At 43.8% G+C, this 20,835-nt stretch overlaps 1 protein-coding gene across 1 annotated transcript in view; it reads right to left on the reverse strand.

Moving 5' to 3' along the window:
• Positions 1-20,835, reverse strand: part of srbd1 (S1 RNA binding domain 1) — a 102,691-nt gene that overhangs the window by 23,462 nt on the left and 58,394 nt on the right. Inside the window, exon 16 of the mRNA XM_038975045.1 lies at positions 20,264-20,346. Within this exon, the coding sequence (XP_038830973.1) occupies positions 20,264-20,346 (83 nt within the window). The remainder of the gene's footprint in view (positions 1-20,263; positions 20,347-20,835) is intronic.

Genomic DNA, 20,835 nt, shown 5'->3' on the forward strand with positions numbered 1-20,835 from the left:
GGGCCATGTATCATGAGATCTTGGCAAACAACCTCCTTCCCTCAGTAAGAGCACTGAAGATGGGTCGTGGCTGGGTCTTCCAGCATGACAACGACCCAAAACACAGCCAGGGCAACTAAGGAGTGGCTCCGTAAGAAGCATCTCAAGGTCCTGGAGTGGCCTAGCCAGTCTCCAGACCTGAACCCAATAGAAAATCTCTGGAGGGAGCTGAAAGTCCGTATTGCCCAGCGACAGCCCCGAAACCTGAAGGATCTGGAGATGGTCTGTATGGAGGAGTGGGCCAAAATCCCTGCTGCAGTGTGTGCAAACCTGGTCAAGAACTACAGGAAACGTGTGATCTCTGTAATTGCAAACAAAGGTTTCTGTACCAAATATGAAGTTCTGCTTTTCTGATGTATCAAATACTTATGTCATGCAATAAAATGCAAATTAATTACTTAAAAATCATACAATGTGATTTTCTGGATTTTTGTTTTAGATTCCATCTCTCACAGTTGAAGTGTACCTATGATAAAAAATTACAGACCTCTACATGCTTTGTAAGTTGGAAAACCTGCAAAATCGGCAGTGTATCAAATACTTTTTCTCCCCACTGTACATACACACATACACTACCGTTCAAAAGTTTGGGGTCACTTAGAAATGTTTTTGATAGAAAAGCAAATTTTTTGTCCATTAAAATAACATAAAATTGATCAGAAATACAGTGTAGACATCGTTAATGTTGTAAATGACTATTGTAGCTGGAAATGGCAGATTTTATATGGAATATCTACATACATTGGGGCAAAAAAGTATTTAGTCAGCCACCAATTGTGCAAGTTCTCCCACTTAAAAAGATGAGAAAGGCCTGTAATTTTCATCATAGGTACACTTCAACTATGACAGACAAAATGAGAAAAGAAAATCCAGAAAATCACTTTGTAGGATTTTTAATGAATTTATTTGCAAATTATGGTGGAAAATAAGTATTTGGTCACCTACAAACAAGCAAGATTTCTGGCTCTCACAGACCTGTAACTTCTTCTTTAAGAGGCTCCTCTGTCCTCCACTCGTTACCTGTATTAATGGCACCTGTTTGAACTTGTTATCAGTATAAAAGACACCTGTCCACAACCTCAAACAGTAGTAGTATACAGCTTTGTATGAGATCTTCAGTTTGAAATAGCCTTCATTTCTCAAGACAAGAACAGACTGACGAGTTTCAGAAGAAAGATCTTTGTTTCTGGCCATTTTGAGCCTGTAATCGAACAAAATGCTGATGCTCCAGATACTCAACTAGTCTAAAGAAGGTCAGTTTCATTGCTTCTTTAAATCAGGAAAACAGTTTTCAGCTGTGCTAACATAATTGCAAAAGACTGACGAGACCAGTCTCAAGGGTTTTCTAATGATCAATTAGTCTTTTAAAATGATAAACTTGGATTAGCTAACACAACGTGCCATTGGAACATAGGAGTGATGGTTGCTGATAAGGGGCCTCTGTACGCCTATGTAGATATTCCATAGCCAGATACAATAGTCATTTACAACATTAACAATGTCTACACTGTATTTCTGATCAATTTGCTGTTATTTTAATGAACAAACATTTTTGCTTTTCTTTCAAAAACAAGGACATTTTTAAGTGACCCCAAACTTTTGAATGGTAGTGTATATGGGTCATGGTCTGGGGCTGTTGGGGTAACTGATGGTTCGGTGTAGGCCCCTTAGTTTCAGTGACGGGAAATCTTAACGCTACAGCATACAATGACATTCTAGACCATTCTGTGCTTCCAACTTTGTGGCAAAAGTTTGGGGAAGGCCCTTTCCTGTTTCAGCATGCCAATGCCCCCGTGCACAAAGTGAGATTCATACAGAAATGTTTTGTCGAGATCAGTGTGGAAGAACTTGACTGGCCTGCACAGAGCCCTGACCTCAACCCCATCGAACACCTTTGGGATGAATTGGAACGCAGACCACGAGCCAGGTCTAATTGCCCAACATGCTCTTGTGACTGAATGGAAGCAAGTCCCTGCAGCAATGTTCCAACATCTAGTAGAAAGCTATAAAAGAAGCAAAGCCCCGGGGCCTATGATTTCTTAATCCGGCCCTGGGCCCACCTGTGTGTGTGTGTGTGTCTGTGTGTGTGCCAGAGTTCATTCAGGAATTCACACAGTAAGGCCCAGTAGTGGAGCCACAGGAGCCCAGAGAGAAGAGGCCCAGGGGGAAGGGAGGGAGGGAGGAGTAGGAGGCTCTGATTTAAGGCCCTGTAGTGGCAGCCTAACACTAGGGTTTAGCAGCACACTGATACCTCCAACAGCTGGTTCAGGATTACCTACTACACTACACTACAGACCAGGGACAGGATGGAAGATAGTCATATTGACATGGTTACCTTGTACACTACACTACAGACCAGGGACAGGATGGAAGATAGTCATATTGACATGGTTACCGAAACTAAAGTATTGCACTCAAAACATAGAAAGCAAAAATCATGTGGCAAAAAACCCAACAAAAAAACAGGTGACATTGGACTTTGTACGGTAGCAAAGTATTACAAATCACACAAGCACAGTATGGCGACTACACAACTGGCAGCATCAAAGGACTAGTCCCTTGATCCATGACTTGAATCTGTTTGATGGAGGGTGTTTGTCTTAGGTTACATTACAACACGCCTTGATCAGAGAGGTTTGGCTGTGACCTCTGAGTCACCCATTAAACAGAGAGAGAGAGAGAGAGAGAGAGTGAGTTACTACACCATGAAGATACAAAGAGAGAGAGAGAGGTGGGAAAGATGAGCTCATAGAAATAAGAATGAATAGAACAGACTTGGAAGCTCTAACCCTGGCAATTCAGATTGTAAATCACAGCTGGCCTGATACAATGTTTGCTGCCTCCATTCGGGATGCACTGTTTCAGTTTCAATTAATTAATAAATTACTCAATATTCTGGACAAAAACAGACGAATGTAACTAAGGCTGGGAATGTCAATACCATCAAACTAGCAAGGGCAATGATTACAAGTATGTCATAACATAGCTAATAGGCTAGCATATCTATTTACGTAGCAAGCTAAAAACATGGAGCCTAATGTTAGCTAGACAGCTAGCTAGATAGCTGCTAGGAGGATGTCATGTCATTGAAGGAGTGGGTAAGTGATGGACTTTTTCCCCTCATAGTTTTTCGGTAGCTATACACAGCTCATTTGGTTAGCTAGCAAGAACTTCAACGACTGTTATCCAGTTAGCATATCTCTTGCGTTCGCAAAATCACTCTGGCTATCTTCTCCGATTTCAGAGCACTCTTGTCTAGAGGTCGACCGATTATGATTTTTCAACACCGATACCGATTATTGGAGGACCAAAAAAATCAGATGCCGATTTAAAAAATTTCTTTGTAATAATGACAATTACAACAATACTGAATGAACACTTATTTCAACTTAATATAATACATCAATAAAATCAATTTAGCCTCAAATAAATAATGAAACATGTTCAATTTGGTTTAAATAATGCAAAAACAAAGTGTTGGAGAAGAAAGTAAAAGTGCAATATGTGCCATGTAAGAAAGCTAACGTTAAAGTTCCTTGCTCAGAACATATGAAAGCTGGTGGTTCCTTTTAACATGAGTCTTCAATATTCCCAGGTAAGAAGTTTTAGGTTGTAGTTATTATAGGAATTATAGGACTATTTCTCTCTATACCATTTGTATTTCATTAACCTTTGACTATTGGATGTTCTTATAGGCACTTTAGTATTGCCAGTGTAACAGTATAGCTTCCATCCCTCTCCTCGCTCCTACCTGGGCTCAAACCAGGAACACAACGACAACAGCCACCCTCGAAGCAGCGTTACCCATGCAGAGCAAGGGGAATAACTACTCCAAGTCTCAGAGCGAGTGACGTTTGAAACGCTATTAGCGCGCACCCCGCTAACTAGCTAGCCATTTCACATCGGTTACACCAGCCTAAGCTCGGGAGTTGATAGGCTTGAAGCACAGCGAAGAGCTTCTGGCAAAAAGCAGGAAAGTGCTGTTTGAATGAATGCTTACGAGCCTGCTGCTGCCTACCACCGCTCAGTCAGACTGCTCTATCAAATCATAGACTTAGTTATAACATAATAACACACAGAAATACGAGCCTTAGGTCATTAATATGGTAGAATCCGGAAAGTATAATCTCGAAAACAAGACGTTTATTCTTTCAGTGAAATATGGAACCGTTCCGTATTTTATCTAACGGGTGGCATCCATAAGTCTAAATATCCCTGTTACATTGCACAACCTTCAATGTTATGTCATAATTACGTAAAGATCTGGCAAATTAGGCGGCTCAAACTGTTGCATATACACTGACTCTGCGTGCAATGAACGCAAGAGAAGTGACACAATTTCACCTGGTTAATATTTCCTGCTAACCTGGATTTCTTTTAGCTAAATATGCAGGTTTAAAAATGTATACTTCTGTGTATTGATTTTAAGAAAGGCATTGATGTTTATGGTTAGGTACACATTGGAGCAACGAAACACACCGCATCGATTATATGCAACGCAGGACACACTAGATAAACTAGTAATATCATCAACCATGTGTAGTTAACTAGTGATTATGATGGATTGATTGTTTTTTATAAGATAAGTTTAATGCTAGCTAGCAACTTACCTTGGCTTCTACTGCATTCGCGTAACAGGTAGGCTCCTCGTGGAGTGCAATGTAATCAGATGGTTAGAGCGTTGGACTAGTTAACTGTAAGGTTGCAAGATTGAATCCCCCGAGCTGACAAGGTAAAAATATGTCGTTCTGCCCCTGAACGAGGCAGTTAACCCACCGTTCCTAGGCCGTCATTGAAAATAAGAATGTGTTCTTAACGGACTTGCCTAGTTAAATAAAGATTAAATAAAGGTGAAAAAAAAAAATTTGTTTCCAAAAATCCCGATTTCCGATTGTTATGAAAACTTGAATTGGGCCCTAATTAATCGGCCATTCCGATTAATCGGTCGACCTCTACTCTTGTCTGAGTATGCCAGAGCGCAGAACAACTGATGAATTTACAAATGCGCAACACCTGCTGAATATGACCGGTGTCAGTAAACGTAGGCAAAAAAGTAATAGTTAGTCAAGAACGCTCTAGATAACATTTAAACGGCCTAACCAGCTCTGACGCGGCGTGTAAAATGGTCAGAGTGAGGTGTTTTCTCATTTGTGTCTGGAAGTAGCTAGCAAGCTAGCCAACTATCCAGCCGGCCAACAAGCTAGCCAACTAGCCAGCCGGCCAACAAGCTAGCCAGCCAACTTAAGCTTGGGTGCTTGGTTGGGACAAACATGCATTGGCAGGCAGGCTGCAGAAGGACGAGGAGGTTACAATTCCCCATCGTTTATCAGTGCAATTTTGACGGCCAACACGCTTAAAAAGTTTGAGAGGTTTTCTCTATTGTTCCTTCGTTAGACTTGAGCTCATCTTGCTGAGATGTTGATCATTGAAACGATTCTCGTGGGCTGAAGGAAGAGTGGACCAAGGTGCAGCGTTTAAAGTGTTCATAATTTAATCCAAAACCAAATTGAACAAAAACAACAAACAGGAGAATGAAAGCGAAACAGTTCTGTCTGGAGCAGACACAAAAACAGAAAACAAAACGTGAAGCCAACGTAGTGCTCACAGGCAACTACACATGGACAACTACCCACCCAGGCAGGTGGGAAAAGGCAACCTAAGTATGGTTCTCAATCAGAGACAACGATAGACAGCTGCCTCTGATTGAGAACCACACCCGGCCAAACACACAGAAATAGAAAACATAGAACACAAAACATAGAATGCCCACCCCAACTCACGCCCTGACCAAACCAAAATAGAGACATAAAAAGGATCTCTAAGGTCAGGGCGTGACAATCATGTTGTTGTTGAGGTGCATAACTGAGGGAGAGAGAGCCTAACTTTTCATGGTTGTTTGATCAATAGGACTGTAAAGTTCCCAAATGTAAGAAGAGTCCCGTGATGTTCACATATTTGCAGAAATCCATTCAGGAAGTGTATTTTGTGGCTTTTGGCAAATGCGTTCTAATGATCTAATGTCACGCTGTTGCAACTGCCTGTAAACACACAGTCCAGTTCAAAGTGAAAAATGGCAGGCCCGTGGCTATAGAATTTTCACAACTGCATTAGTATACATAATTCCCATAATTTCTAAGAATTTATGAAAATGTGAAAATGACCATATATAAGTGGTTGCTTGTCAGAAAATGTCTAAAAAGTGTCATATTGTTCCTAGGGGTATATATAAATAGATTTTAATAAGATTTCATATTGCTAAAATGCCGTCAGTTCCACTTTAAATGCAACAATGTTTCACACACGTAACTTATTTTCAAAAAGATGGCTTACAACAGCCAGCACGCTGCAATAGTTCCACAGTTCCACTCATCAGATGATGGTCATTTCAAACTTAACTTCCTGTTTAAAGTTATTATTGTAAAGGGAGAAGCTAACAAATTAGCAACAACATTCTCTTTGATAACACCTTTGATAACACACTGCAGCTGCCGCAAACTAGCCGATAACAAAAGCTAGCTAGCTAGACCGCGGGAAAACTACTGCTCGCTATTGCGCAGTGACCTGTTGGCCTTCAAGAAGGCAGAAGTTTCCATGAGTTTTTGTAAAAACGGTTTGGGTTAGTAATAATTTGTAGAGTGGCTCTCTTTTCCCTCAGCATGCCTTTATTCACTATTCTGAATGCCTAAAGAATACATACAGTATGTTGTTCTGAAATACAGTACCAGTCATACGTTTGGACTCACCTACTCATTCCAGGGTTCTTCTTTATTTCTACAATTATCTACATTGCAGAATAATGGTGAAGACAAACTATTAAATAACACACATGGAATCATGTAGTAACCAAAAAAAAGTGTTAAACACATCCAAATATATTTGTATTTGAGATTCTTCAAAGCAGCCACCCTTTGCCTTGATGACAGCTTTGCACACTCTTGGCATTCTCTCAACCAGCTTCATGATGTAGTCATCTGGAATGCATTTCAATTAACAGGTGTGCCTTGTTAACTTCTCTAGGATAGGGGGCAGCATTTTTACTTTGGATGAATAGCGTGCCCAGAGTGAACTGCCTCCTACTCTGTCCCAGATGCTAATATATGCATAGTATTATTACTATTGGATATAAAACACTCTGAAGTTTCTAAAACTGTTTGAATTATGTATGTGAGTATAACAGAACTCATATGGCAGGCAAAAACCTGAGAAAAAATCCAAACAGGAAGTGAGAATTCTGAGGCTGGTCGATTTTCAACTCATCGCCTATTGAAATCCCAGTGGGATATGGATCTGTTTGCACTTCCTACGCCTTCCACTAGATGTCAACAGTCTGTAGAACGTTGAATGAAGCTTCTACTGTGATGTGGGGCCGGATGGGAGCTGTTTGAGTCAGTGGTCTGGCAGAGAGCCAGTTCCTGGTCTCGCGCATTCCACATGATATCGACTTGCGTTCCATTACTTCTATAGACACAAAGGAATTCTCCGGTTGGAACGTTATTGAATATTTATGATAACAACATCCTAAAGATTGATTCTCTACTTAGTTTGACAAGTTTATTCGACCTGTAATATAACTTTTTGTAGTTTTCGCCCAATGTTCGCCTGGATCTGCGCGAGCGTTTGGATATGTGTACTATACGTGCTAACAAAAGTAGCTACTTGGACATAAATAATGGACATTATCGAACAAAACAACAATTTATTGTGGAACTAGGATTCCTGGGAGTGCATTCTGATGAAGATCATCAAAGGTAAGGGAATATTTATGATGTAATTTCGTATTTCTGTTGACTCCAACATGGCGGAGAAATGTTGTTTCTATCTAAGCGCAGTCTCAGATTATTGCATGGTTTGCTTTTTCCGTAACATTTTTTTTTAAAAATCTGACACAGCGGTTGCATTAAGAACAAGTGTATCTTTAATTCTATGTAAAACATGTATCTTTCATCAAAGTTTATGATGAGTATTTCTGTTATTCGATGTGGCTCTCTGCAATTTCTCCGGATATTTTGGAGGCATTTCTGAACATGGCGCCAATGTAAACTGAGATTTTTGGATATAAATATACACATTATCGAACAAAACATACATGTATTGTGTAACATGATGTCCTATGAGTGTCATCTGATGAAGATCATCAAAGGTTAGTGATTCATTTTATCTCTATTTCTGCTTTTTGTGACTCCTATCTTTGGCTGGGAAAATGGCTGTGTTTGTCTGTGGCTATGTACTGACCTAACATAATCATTTGGTGTGCTTTCGCCGTAAATCCTTTTTGAAATCAGACATGTTGGCTGGATTCACAACAAGTGTAGCTTTAATTTGGTATTTTTCATGTGTGATTTCATGAAGGTTTGATTTTTATAGTAATTTATTTGAATTTGGCGCTCTGCATTTTTACTGGCTTTTGGCCAAGTGGGACGTTAGCGTCCAACATATCTCAGAGAAGTTAAAAGCTCATTTGTGGAATTTCTTTCCTTCTTAACTTCTTAGCGCTAGGGGTCAGATTATTATTATTATGATTTTTTTTTTTTTTTTTTTTTAATAACGTGCCCAAAGTAAACGGACATTTTCTCTGGCCCAGATCGTAGAATATGCATATAATTTACAGATTAGGATAGAAAACACTCCAAAGTTTCCAAAACTGTCAAAATATTGTCTGTGAGTATAACAATACTTATTCTGCAAGCGAAACCCTGAGAAAATGTAACCCGGAAGTGATATTTTTTTATTTAAAAAAATGTGTTTCCTGGCCCGTCTAACCTCCATTTAAAGGGGTATCAACCAGATTCCTTTTCCAATGGCTTCCTCAGGCTGTGACCAGGCTTTAGACATAGTTGCAGGCTTTTATTTTGAAAAATTAGCGAGTTTTTAAGATAAAAGTAATATTTATCGAACAAAAATAACATTTGTTGTGTAACTGGGAGTCTCGTGAGTGGAAACATCCGAAGATTATCAAAGGTAAGCGATTAATTTGATTGCGCTTCTGACTTTCGTGACCAAGCTAACCAAGCTAATATAAGGCTAACTGTTGTAGCATTTATTGCTACACTCACAAAAGCTTGGATTTATTTAAAGTATGTAAAGTATATTTTCAAAATCTGACACGATAGGTGGATTAACAACAAGCTAAACTGTGTTTTGGTATATTTCACTTGTGATTGCATGATTATAAATATTTTTAGTAATATTTTTTAATCTGATACGTTTGGGATTTTTCATCTTCCTTTCAGGACCGGAACGAGGCTGTAGTTTTCTCAGCATAACTCCCAACCCAAATGGCGTTTTTTTGTGATAAAAGTAATATTTATCGAACAAAAAGAACATTTGTTGTGTAACTGGGAGTCTCGTGAGTGCAAACATCCGAAGATTATCTAAGGTAAGCGATACATTTTATTGCTTTTCTGACCATGCTAATTTGGGGCTAACTGTTGTAGCATTGAAAGCTACACTCACAAAAGCTTGGATTTCTTTCGCTGTAAAATATATTTTCAAAATCTGACACGATAGGTGGATTAACAACAAGCTAAGCTGTGTTTTGGTATATTTCACTTGATTATAAATATTTTTAGTAATATTTTTGCATTTGGCGCCCTGCAATTTTAGCGGTGGTTTAGGAAAGTGATCCCGTAAAAGGGATCCGTAGCGCAGAGAGGTTAATGCATTTGAGCCAATCAGTTGTGTTGTGACAAGGTAGGTTTGGTTTATAGAAGATAGCCCTATTTGGTAAAAGACCAAGTCAATATTATGACAAGAACAGCTTAAATAAGCAAAGAGAAACGACAGTCCATCAATAATTTAAGATAAAGTCAGTCAATCCGGAAAATGTCAAGAATTTTGATTTTTGTTTCAAGTGCAGTCGCAAAAACCATCAAGCGCTTTGATGAAACTGGCTCTCATGAGGACCGCCACAGGAAAGGAACACCCAGAGTTACCTCTGCTGCAGAGGATAAGTTCATTAAAGTCACCAGCCTCAGAAATTGCAGCCCAAATAAATGCTTCACCGAGTTCAAGTAACAGACACATCTCAACATCAACTGTTCAGAGGACACTGTGTGAATCAGGCCTTCATGGTCAAATTGCTGCAAAGGACACCAATAAGAAGAAGAGACTTACTTGGGCCAAGAAACACGAGCTATGGACATTAGACCGGTGGAAATCTGTCCTTTGGTCTGATGAGTCCAAAATTGACATTTTTGGTTCCAGCCGGTGTGTCTTTGTGAGACGCAGAGTAGGTGAACGGATGATCTCTGCATGTTTGGTTCCCATCGTGAAGCATGGAGGAGGAGGTGTGATGGTGCTTTGCAAGTGACACTGTCTGTGATTTATTTAGAATTGAAGGCACACTTAATCAGCATGGCTACCACAGCATTCTGCAGCAATACGCCATCCCATCTGGTTTGCACTTAGCGGGACTATAATTTGCTTTTCAACAGGACAATGACCCCACACACCTCCAGGCTGTGTAAGGGCTGTTTGACCAAGGAGGAGAGTGATGGAGTGCTGCATCAGATGACATGGCCTCCACAATCACCCGACCTCAACCCAATTGAGATGGTTTGGGATGAGTTGAACAGCAGAGGGAAGGAAAAGCAGCCAACAAGTGCTCAGCATATGTGGGAACTCCTTCAAGACTGTTGGAAAAGCATCCCAGGTGAAGTGTGCAAAGCTGTCAAGGCAAAGGGTGGCTACTTTGAAGAATCTCAAATATAAAATATATATATTTTTTGGTTACCACATGATTCCATGTGTTATTTCATAGTTTTGATGTCTTCACTATTATTCTACAATGTAGAAAATAGTAAAAAATAAAGAAAAACCCTTGAATGAGTAGTTGTGTCCAAACTTTTAACTTGTACTGAATGAACACAGAAATACTGGATATTTTTAACTCTTACTACGGTGGTGATTTGACAAAATGCAATTATGGTCTTGCATTGGACCCCCTTTCTCGGTCTCGCCCCCCCCCCCCCCTTCTCCGGTCTTGGTCTTGACTCAGACTCGATTTGCTCCGGTCTTGGTCTTTAAAATCGGCCTCGAACACAACACTGGCTAATTCCAATGTTTGTGCATTTCATTTGTAAAAGGGATCTTACAGTATATTTATGGGAGACAGAACAGCTAGCAACATACAGAGATGGCCCCACCCATACCTCTACCATAACACACAGGCGAGGGGGAGGAGAGGAGCAGTGTGGTGTCCTACACCCTCAAACGGCGGACAAAGAGGGGGATCAGGTGATCTAAAAAAATATATATTTTGGTGAAAGGGCCTGCGATTAGCATTTCCCCCTGAAAACGCTTACTGCCTGGCCCCGTTTGCCATGTAACTCGATCGCTAGCTGAACAAACAGCACCTTGTAAACCGATAACAACATGTGAGCAAATCGCCCCCTTTGTGTCAGCACTAACACGTTTTCTAAACAGCCAGGGAGCATGCTCTTTCCACTGGTCCTGAGAGGGCAGTAAGAGAAGTAGGGAAAGCTGGGACCTCTCCTCCTGAAGCAGTGTGACAGAGATGGAGCCTGTATGTTACACTCCTACAACTGGTAACTCTGCACACTGGCTTCAAGCAGGCAGGAAGGGGGACTCTGTGGGCCTCAGTGTTCTTTACCTGAAGAATCCACCTCAGGACACATGAGGAAGAAGGTAAAGATGGAGTGGGGTTGGAGGCCATCTAAAAATATTTGTATTTTCTAAAGGGAAAATCAAATGCAAAGAGTTCCACATACTGTACTACATATGGAGGGGATGTAAATTATATCCTTTGACTCAGTAATATTGAAGTCAATATCTTCTCTGTCACTTCTTCTACATCTTCTAGTGAACTTCTACAGTATATATTGCATGAGCCTGGGTCTGGCTGTGGGAGCTTGGTCGAGTGTTAATACACATAGCTTGTATTTTCTGTCCCCTGTACAAAGCAGGCGTTGATGTTTTTAATGCGCTGCTCCCAGACCTGTGTTTGTTGGGTGAGGGCAGGCCTGTTAATGACTGCCCAGGGGTTCTGGAGGGTTCCGGGAACTGAGGGCTATTGCAGCCTAATGGAAGGATGTGTGGTGGTGATGAGAGCCCTGACACACTGGGGCAGCAGAAATGAAAGAAAGCAAAATGAAAGAGAGAGGAGAGAAAAAGAGAGTAAAGTGTAGAAATAAGAGAGCAGAAAGAAAGTAAAAGTAAAAGGGGGAAAGAAAAAGAGAAAATAAAGAGGGAAAGTATGGAAGGGGGGACAGAGAAAACAGAAAAAGGAGATAAAGAAAACTTAGGAAGGAGAGGAGTTTCACTGGGCCATGTGACAGGGTGATTGACAGGTGCCAGGAGGGGGGCCAGCATGTGTGGAGTGACCTGACCAAGGAGGACAGACAGACAGCAGAGCAGAGTGACTGTCCAGAGAGGCAGGAAGCGTGTGGGATTACAGAGTAAACTAGCAGCGTCACCGTGTTTGTCTAACTCCACAGTCCACTGGATAACACCACCGGGGCCACTGTCACTCACTACCATTGGTACTGGCATTGCCACTGCCCGTAACTCATCACGTCATTCTTGCTCATCCATCATAACTCCACCAACCCCCCTAACATACTTTATGACCTGTGGGTAGGATATCACTGGGATTTGGTTCATATGATGTTTTTCTGTCCTCTGCCGTTCGCACAACATTAGTCGTGGTTTTTACACTGCGGCAGTGGTGACATTAAACCTTCAGCACGAGGTCCTGGGAGAGAGAAACAATGAGTGTGTGGAGCACTCAAGCCAAGGTCTTTTTCTCTAGCTTGTCTAAACTCCTACTCTTCCCCTAGTGGCTCCATAGGTGAAACACTGCTGTTTAGCTCAACTTTTCAGCCACAGGCAGTTTTGGGACTAAAATTAACTTTCCAAACATGAATATTCTGTAGCAAAGCCTGAGAAGACAGATTCATGACCCCACATCATTTCTGGTGAGTATTTCAGGAACATAGAGAGAACTGAGAGAGCTGGGAAGCACCTGTAATGTCACACCGGTTTGAAGAGTCTTTTCACACAAGAACAGCATCTCCTGTTTGACTCTGCTAAACATGTTCTCACATTCCTGCTGTAACCTTAGAGAGGTGAGACACGTGAGCAGGGTTGTGGAATGCACTATGCAGGTGTGGACAAACACACCAACAACCCTCACATAATATTATAGTGGAAGTGCCACCCAAACAAAATGTGAAAACAAAGAAATACTTAAAAAAAACATTAATGTTGTGGTATTCAAATTAAAAAAGGTGGTATAAATTATGAGTTCCTCACAAAAATACGACAAAGAGATAGTGTGTATATGTTGCCCATTAATGAGTCTAACCCTTGGCTTGTGTTGCTTAACCGTGGCTGAGGATGGGGTGTCGGTGTGTATGGAGTGAAGGTTCTCACAGTCCCAGCGCGGGCGTGGATGAGAGGACACCTTTAAAACGTTCCCCTCCAGCCAGGTTCAGCCTCAGAACAGGAATGCACACTCATTAGGAACCCATCAATCACAACAGCCTAGGAACTATTTTTAACACTGGCCCAGGGGCACTGGAGGAGTCGTTTACAGGGGGCGCGGGCAAATTTATGATGCGGGACGCCCCTACTGAGCGTATTATCGCTGGCACGCCGGGTAAAAACACCCTCTCCGGCTCGGTGAAGGAGGGAACGGGAGAACACAGTACTGGTGAAACAGAGGGATGGATGGGAGTGATACAGTACACCCCACCCAAACAAGGAGCAAAAACAACAACAAGATGCCCAGACGACCTCGGAGAAAGTGTATTAAAGTATTGTGTCTTTAAGGCCTGAGTTCCATCCCAGAGTGTATGACCTTACATGTCCAGTTTGTTTGTGTAACAGAATAGTGGTGTCGGAGTGGAGAGAGTAAGAAGAGGCTAGGAGGTTCTGCTCCATAAAACACACATTCACATCATTCAAAGTCAAAGGCAGGCAGGCAGGCAGGCAGGCACGCTGTGGGCTGCAGCAGCAGGGCAGACGTGTGTGTGTGTGTAAGTGTGTGTAAGTGTGTGTCTGTCAGCACAGGCAGAGCATAGGGCCCTCACAGCTTTCCACTCACTTTAATGTGTCACTGAGAAAGCCTATGGAGCGTATCTCCTTCTGCCACCCCCTCCTCCCTCTGTCCTCACCTCTCCTCACCCCCCCTCCCCATCCTCACCCCTCCTCCCTCTGTCCTCACCCCCTCCTCCCTCCCCCCTCCTCCCCTGTTCTCACCCCCTCCTCCCTCCCCCCGTCCTCACCCCCTCCTCCCTCTGTACTCACCCCCTCCTCCCTCCCCCCGTCCTCACCCCCTCCTCCCTCTGTACTCACCCCCTCCTCCCTCTGTACTCACCCCCTCCTCCCTCTGTACTCACCCTCTCCTCCCTCTGTACTCACCCTCTCCTCCCTCTGTACTCACCCCCTCCTCCCTCTACCTCATCTCCTCCTCCCTCTACCTCACCCCCTCCTCCTCTGTCCTAACCCCCTCCAGCCCCCAGGCTGTGCAAGCAGTACCCCCTCACACACCTTCTTTCTCTACCCCTCTGATCCTCTCCTCAGACTCCAAGCTCAGCACTTGGAATCAATCAGAGGTGTTCAAACATTGCCTTATCTATAATTGAATAAGCAGTGAGTTTACTGGCACCTCACCGTGCCCTCCCACACCCACACACGCACACAGAGTGAATGGTCGAGAGACTGACAGCTGAGCCCAGCGACGGCCGCTTGCGATGTTAGCCATGAAGACACAACACCAGAAAACCAATTACGCCATTGACAGACTGTGGTAAGTTTGGGAAGATTTTTTTTTATTTTTTTATTTTTACTCTTATGCCCCCCCCCTCCCCTGAAAGCATAAACACTGCCAGGACGAGGCTAAAAAAAGGCAGTACCCCCTTCTCACCCTACTACCTCCAACCTACCCAAAACCCACAACTCCCACCCCTCACCCCAGCCCCCATTCCACGGCGGTGTGGAGAGGTGGGATTAGATTCAGGTGCGAGGTCCTGTTTGGGTTGGACGGGCCCCAGTCCAGAACAAAGTGTTTCTGTCTACACTCAGCCCAGTTAACAGCTTATTATGAGACGATGCCATTCCGAGATGTCAATCAGTCGGCGGGGTCACGACAGACAGAGGGAGACCCTGCTTCGCTGGTTTAACCAGCTGCAGGCTCTGAAAACATATTTCTCTCCGAGTTGGAGAGACACGAAAGATGTTTAAATGAGATCCCTTTACATGGCCCCTCCCCCCCAAACCCACTATGGCCTCATGGTAACCAGAGCCAGGTATTCTCCGGAAAACATTAAAGCCCCCAATCAAGCAGGAGAGAGAGAGAGAATGGCAGAATGGTAGATAGGGTTCTGAAAGAGGCGATTGCGGAGGCGCTGACTGACGTGGAGCTGTAATGGTGGTCAGTGACTAACTGGTCTCACTGACTGACACGCATTCATGAAGCCTATCACTTAAGTTCTGACAACTGCCTTACAACCGTACAGGAGCCAGAACGGCAGTTTCTACTGAGGCCCTTAGGGTAGTGATTGTATGGCCCATAATGAGGGCTACCACTGAAAATGTTTTCGTCCTGACTGACTGACAGCCTCTAGGTCCCATGTGTCTTAAATATATACAGCCAATGTGTTACAGCTAGGCAGCGTTGAGTTTGTGGAAAGTGTGTGTGTGTGTGTGTGTGTGTGTGTGTGTGTGTGTGTGTGTGTGTGTGTGATACATATATATATAGATATATGCATGCATGCAAGTGCCTGTGTGTGTGTGTCAATAAACAGTCGTAAATCAGAAGGTAAAGCATCATGACAGTGAGGAGATGGTTTTATGTTATTGTAACAGCCTTGATGAACAGCCCTGAGCCCTGTGCTATTCGGCTGAGGGCTGTGAGAAAGCCTGCCAATGAACACCTGCCAACAGAGCGGTCTGTCCTCCTCTTCCTCCTCCTTCTATCACACCTCTCAGTGGAGACACACTCCCATTCTGCCACAGGGCACCACTAGTAGAGCATGCGGTGAGAAAACACACACACACACACTTACTTCACTACTCAGAAAGATCGGTTGTTATATAGCCCAACAACAAATTCTGCATTTCACTGAATTCACTCACATACACAATCCTGAATGGTGAAACAGTCATGTCCTTTTGCGATATTACAGCAACAAGTTACTACAAACAAACACTTTTCCCCCCTCTGACATTATTGCCCTAGGGTTCGAAGATCACAATATGTACTGGTTGTTTATCATGCTGCGTGATGCACCTCGGCAACAAAAACAACAGTGGTTATAGGAAAGCTATAGTATGAAAACATTCTCCATATTGCCTCACATACTGTACAGTGCCGTCAAAATTGTGAATCCCATTGAAAAACAATGAAGTGGGTTTTCACTCCTGAGCTGAAAGATTTAGGTAACTAGGGCACATATATCGACCTGTACAGCATAGGAAAAACTCTGACACTAACAGAGGAAATGTGAGACCCAAATGGGTTACAGTGAAAGTTAGGGCTCCTCCTGCATTTGAGCCACAGCCTTTCAGTGGCAAAACTTCATTTTTTTCCCACGCTCAGAAGCTGCTTTCAGGCAAGAGCCATCAATCACTGTCACCCCTACATCACTTGCCACCCCTCCTTTCTTCCCTCCTTCCACTTACCCCTCTCTTCCTGTCCGCCCTGCAGGCACCTATAGACTCAGAGTCGGAGAAGAGCCCAGAGGGTCAGCCAATCAAAACGTGTCTACCAAACAAGACCTTGAGAATGCTGCTAGGACTACCGATGGAAGTGACATCACAATCACCTGCCAGGGGCCATGGAGCCATCTCACCTGCCTTGACACAAAACCTGCCCTAACCTTAACTGCTAAACAGCACACTTTCCCAGGGTGCTCTAGGGGAGGAGGGGTATGGGGGCAAGGAGAGGGGAGAGAGGTGAGGAGTGACAGCTTCTTTAATATCCGGCTGTGTTTCACTGTGTTTTCAAACACAGCTGGGGCTGAAAATATGACCCAGGGGATTCCCCTGAAGTGAGGCTCCGCCCACATCACCAGTGATTGACATGTGAGAACAAAGCCACTGTCAACAGGAAAGTGTTCATGTCAGGGAAAATACACACAGTATCCTTCTGGGAAGGAAGATCGTAGACCTAGATCATCCAAAAACCATTAGACATCATTTTGGTATCATGGTATCTTTGAAATCTGCTTCAATCTGAATCTATTTCTTATCTATGAAAATATAAGTTGGAATCACATTTTAGGCAGAACTTGTAGATTCACATATCGTCCATAACACATCAAGTAAATGTATGAGAATGTATAACTTCTAATAAATAAATAAACACACTCAACAATACACGTCTTCAAACTGTAGAAACTGTCATTTCTTTCTACCGCACGTATTTGGAGTCAAAATGACCTTTTCAGCAGGGTCCCTCGACTACGGTTAGCTCCAATCAGATTTTATTGCTCCAGTCTTTTTCACCCATTTCCTTGCTCTCATCAGGCCTGTCAGTCAAGGGTGTGAAAGAGGCGCTATGTGTGCACTTTATTTCTGTTTCATTTGGCTGGGTGCTCTCTAGCTTTCTGGGCTAATAAACTCCATGCTAGCTAAGTTAGTGTACGACACATATGGGGAGTTAGCCTGCAGTGCTAGCATTGACAGTCACAGTTTACAGCAGAGCCTGATAGTCGAAAAGCACTTGCCACTATAGTCATTACAACAGTGTCTCAGACCGTCCAGTAATACTAAGGCCAAACAAAAGAAACACACAGCTGGTGAAACAACACAGAAACTGCCTTGTGAGAACAAATTCAAGACAAGAACAAAAAACACTGAGCTTGAGAGATCAAATAACCCAGAACTGAGGTCTGTACACTACAGGTCTGTACACTACAGGTCTGTACACTACAGGTCTGTACACTTCCCCCTCCAGCCTCAGTCTCCCTCAACTCTGAATCTCTGGTCCCCACATCACTCATCACGTCTCAGCCCCAGCCGCCCGGCTCCGGTTCCCTCTCCCTCTCAGATCATGTGACAGGGTAAATAAACCCTCTATGCTGACAGACGCGAGGGGGGACGTCACCGTGACCCGCGCCGGGCGGGGGAGCACAGAGTGTCAGACCCACGGCCCATGGGGGAGGGGGTTGGGGGACACTGGCTCGCTGGCTGACCAGCACTGTCTTGGCTAGCCGTCGGGAGTGGTCAGCCCACGCAGCAGTCTGGGTCTGTTGAGCGGGGGAGAGAAGAGGGACAGACTGGGCTGGAGAACAGTGGAGTGAAGGCTGAGAGGTCTTTGGGGGGGCTTCACTGATCTCTCAGATAGACCCATATTTCACTGCTGCATTGTTCTGTGCTGCGAGTGTGTGTGTCTAAGGGCAGTGGACTGTGAATTGGCCTGGGGACACAGCTCGTGGGCTGTCTTCTTCTCCCAGGGAACATCTGCTTTCAGTTAGAGCGGAGAAAGAAACCAAAGGCTGAGGAGGAGACCTTGCACTCGGAAGAGGGCCAGTGTGTATGCCTGTGTGTGTGGCAGAGTTTACACTTGAACTTCATGTACATTGGTAAATGCTGTTTGTAAGTGTGTGTATGCAGGAACAGACATATCAGTGTGTCTGTGGTTTAATATTCATTTTCAGTTTGTTTGAATACTCCCAGACATCTCTGTCTATCAGTTATTCTGCACTGAGGTTCTTCTACTGAACGACCACCAACCAGAATGCATTGCGCTGCCTCCAGCTCGTGTCCAACTCCAACGAGAGCACCTTCCTGTAACCATCTCTAGGGGTGCAGGCGGGCAAACCTCAACCCCCCCTCACTGGATAAAGGGTGCAGACAGATTCTCTGTTTGTTTTCCATTGCCTAGGAACTCCTAATAACAACACAGCTCTACAGCGGGGAAAACACTGTCTTTTTCTCTCCTTCACCAGCCTCCCAAGAAACAACAAACTGTTTCTTCAGTAAAGTAATCTGCATTTATTTTTACTTAAGGTCCTCCAGAGTTGAAGCTGATGTTTTTTAGCAGAGAGAGGGGGAAAGGGATAGCGAGAGAGATAAAGAGAGAGCACAAAGGAGAGACAAGAGTGAGCAATGGCTAGAGAAAATACTAATTTGTCCCAGCTCTGTGTCAATATATGATGCTACCAGGAGGGCCTAATTGAATTAATTTGAGGAGAAAAATGGATTAGTCATGACACGAGGCGGCGAGAGCAAACCGGCCGGAATAGGATTAGCTCACTGCTCCTGCTGACTTCTGTTTGGACTAGCCAATAATCTCATTTCAATACCAACACTCTGCTCTGGGCAGGCAATGGAAAAGACTGGGGTCAAAGAGGAGGTAGAGAACTGTACTGTACTGAGTATACAGGGAACAGGAGATAAGAGGCAGAAGACAGTGTGAGGACTGAGTGTATAGGGAGAGAGAGATGAGAGGTAGAAGACAGTGTGAGGACTGAGTGTATAGGGAGAGAGAGATGAGAGGTAGAAGACAGTGTGAGGACTGAGTGTATAGGGAGAGAGAGATGAGAGGTAGAAGACAGTGTGAGGACTGAGTGTATAGGGAGAGAGAGATGAGAGGTAGAAGACAGTGTGAGGACTGAGTGTATAGGGAGAGAGAGATGAGAGGTAGAAGACAGTGTGAGGACTGAGTGTATAGGGAGGGAGAGATGAGAGGCAGAAGACAGTGTGAGGACTGAGTGTATAGGGAGAGAGAGATGAGAGGTAGAAGACAGTGTGAGGACTGAGTGTATAGGGAGGGAGAGATGAGAGGTAGAAGACAGTGTGAGGACTGAGTGTATAGGGAGGGAGAGATGAGAGGTAGAAGACAGTGTGAGGACTGAGTGTATAGGGAGGGAGAGATGAGAGGTAGAAGACAGTGTGAGGACTGAGTGTATAGGGAGGGAGAGATGAGAGGTAGAAGACAGTGTGAGGACTGAGTGTATAGGGAGAGAGAGATGAGAGGTAGAAGACAGTGTGAGGACTGAGTGTATAGGGAGGGAGAGATGAGAGGTAGAAGACAGTGTGAGGACTGAGTGTATAGGGAGGGAGAGATGAGAGGTAGAAGACAGTGTGAGGACTGAGTGTATAGGGAGGGAGAGATGAGAGGTAGAAGACAGTGTGAGGACTGAGTGTATAGGGAGGGAGAGATGAGAGGCAGAAGACAGTGTGAGGACTGAGTGTATAGGGAGGGAGAGATGAGAGGCAGAAAGTGTGAGGACTGAGTGTATAGGGAATCACTGACCTGGTAGGTTCCAATACCGATGTGTTTCGGGTCAATCTTCACCAGCTCAGCCAGCGGGTCCTGAACTCTTCTCCCTATGGACACTGGGAAAAGTAGAGCCCAACACACAAACTAATGAATTACTATTAGGCCTAACCAATACACGCAAACAGAGAAATTGTCTTTTAAAATCCCAGGAGGGATGATGAAAATTAAAACAAGAAATTACATATACTAACAGACTTGATTACACGTATTAAATATGCAAATATGTATGTTAGGGGCTGTCCTAAGGGCAGGCCATTCACTCATGATTGGTGGGGTGGGGGATCATCTTAATGAACTCTACGGCTGCAAGCCAATTAGAGTGCCTGCACCTGTCACTTAACTCCACCCACCTGTCTCCAGGACACATCTGGAGACAGCCCTGCTTTCTCACATAAACACACTGGGAGAATCTCAATTGCATTTCCTTGATTCCTCGCATCCTCTCTCCTCGCATCCTTCTCAAAACCCATTGGATCTCATCCAATGGGTTTTGAGGAGGCGGCGAGGTGAGAGGATGCAAAGAATCAAGGAGATGCAATTGAGAT

This window comes from Salvelinus namaycush, chromosome 35 (assembly GCF_016432855.1).
Source record: "Salvelinus namaycush isolate Seneca chromosome 35, SaNama_1.0, whole genome shotgun sequence".
NCBI lineage: Eukaryota > Metazoa > Chordata > Actinopteri > Salmoniformes > Salmonidae > Salvelinus > Salvelinus namaycush.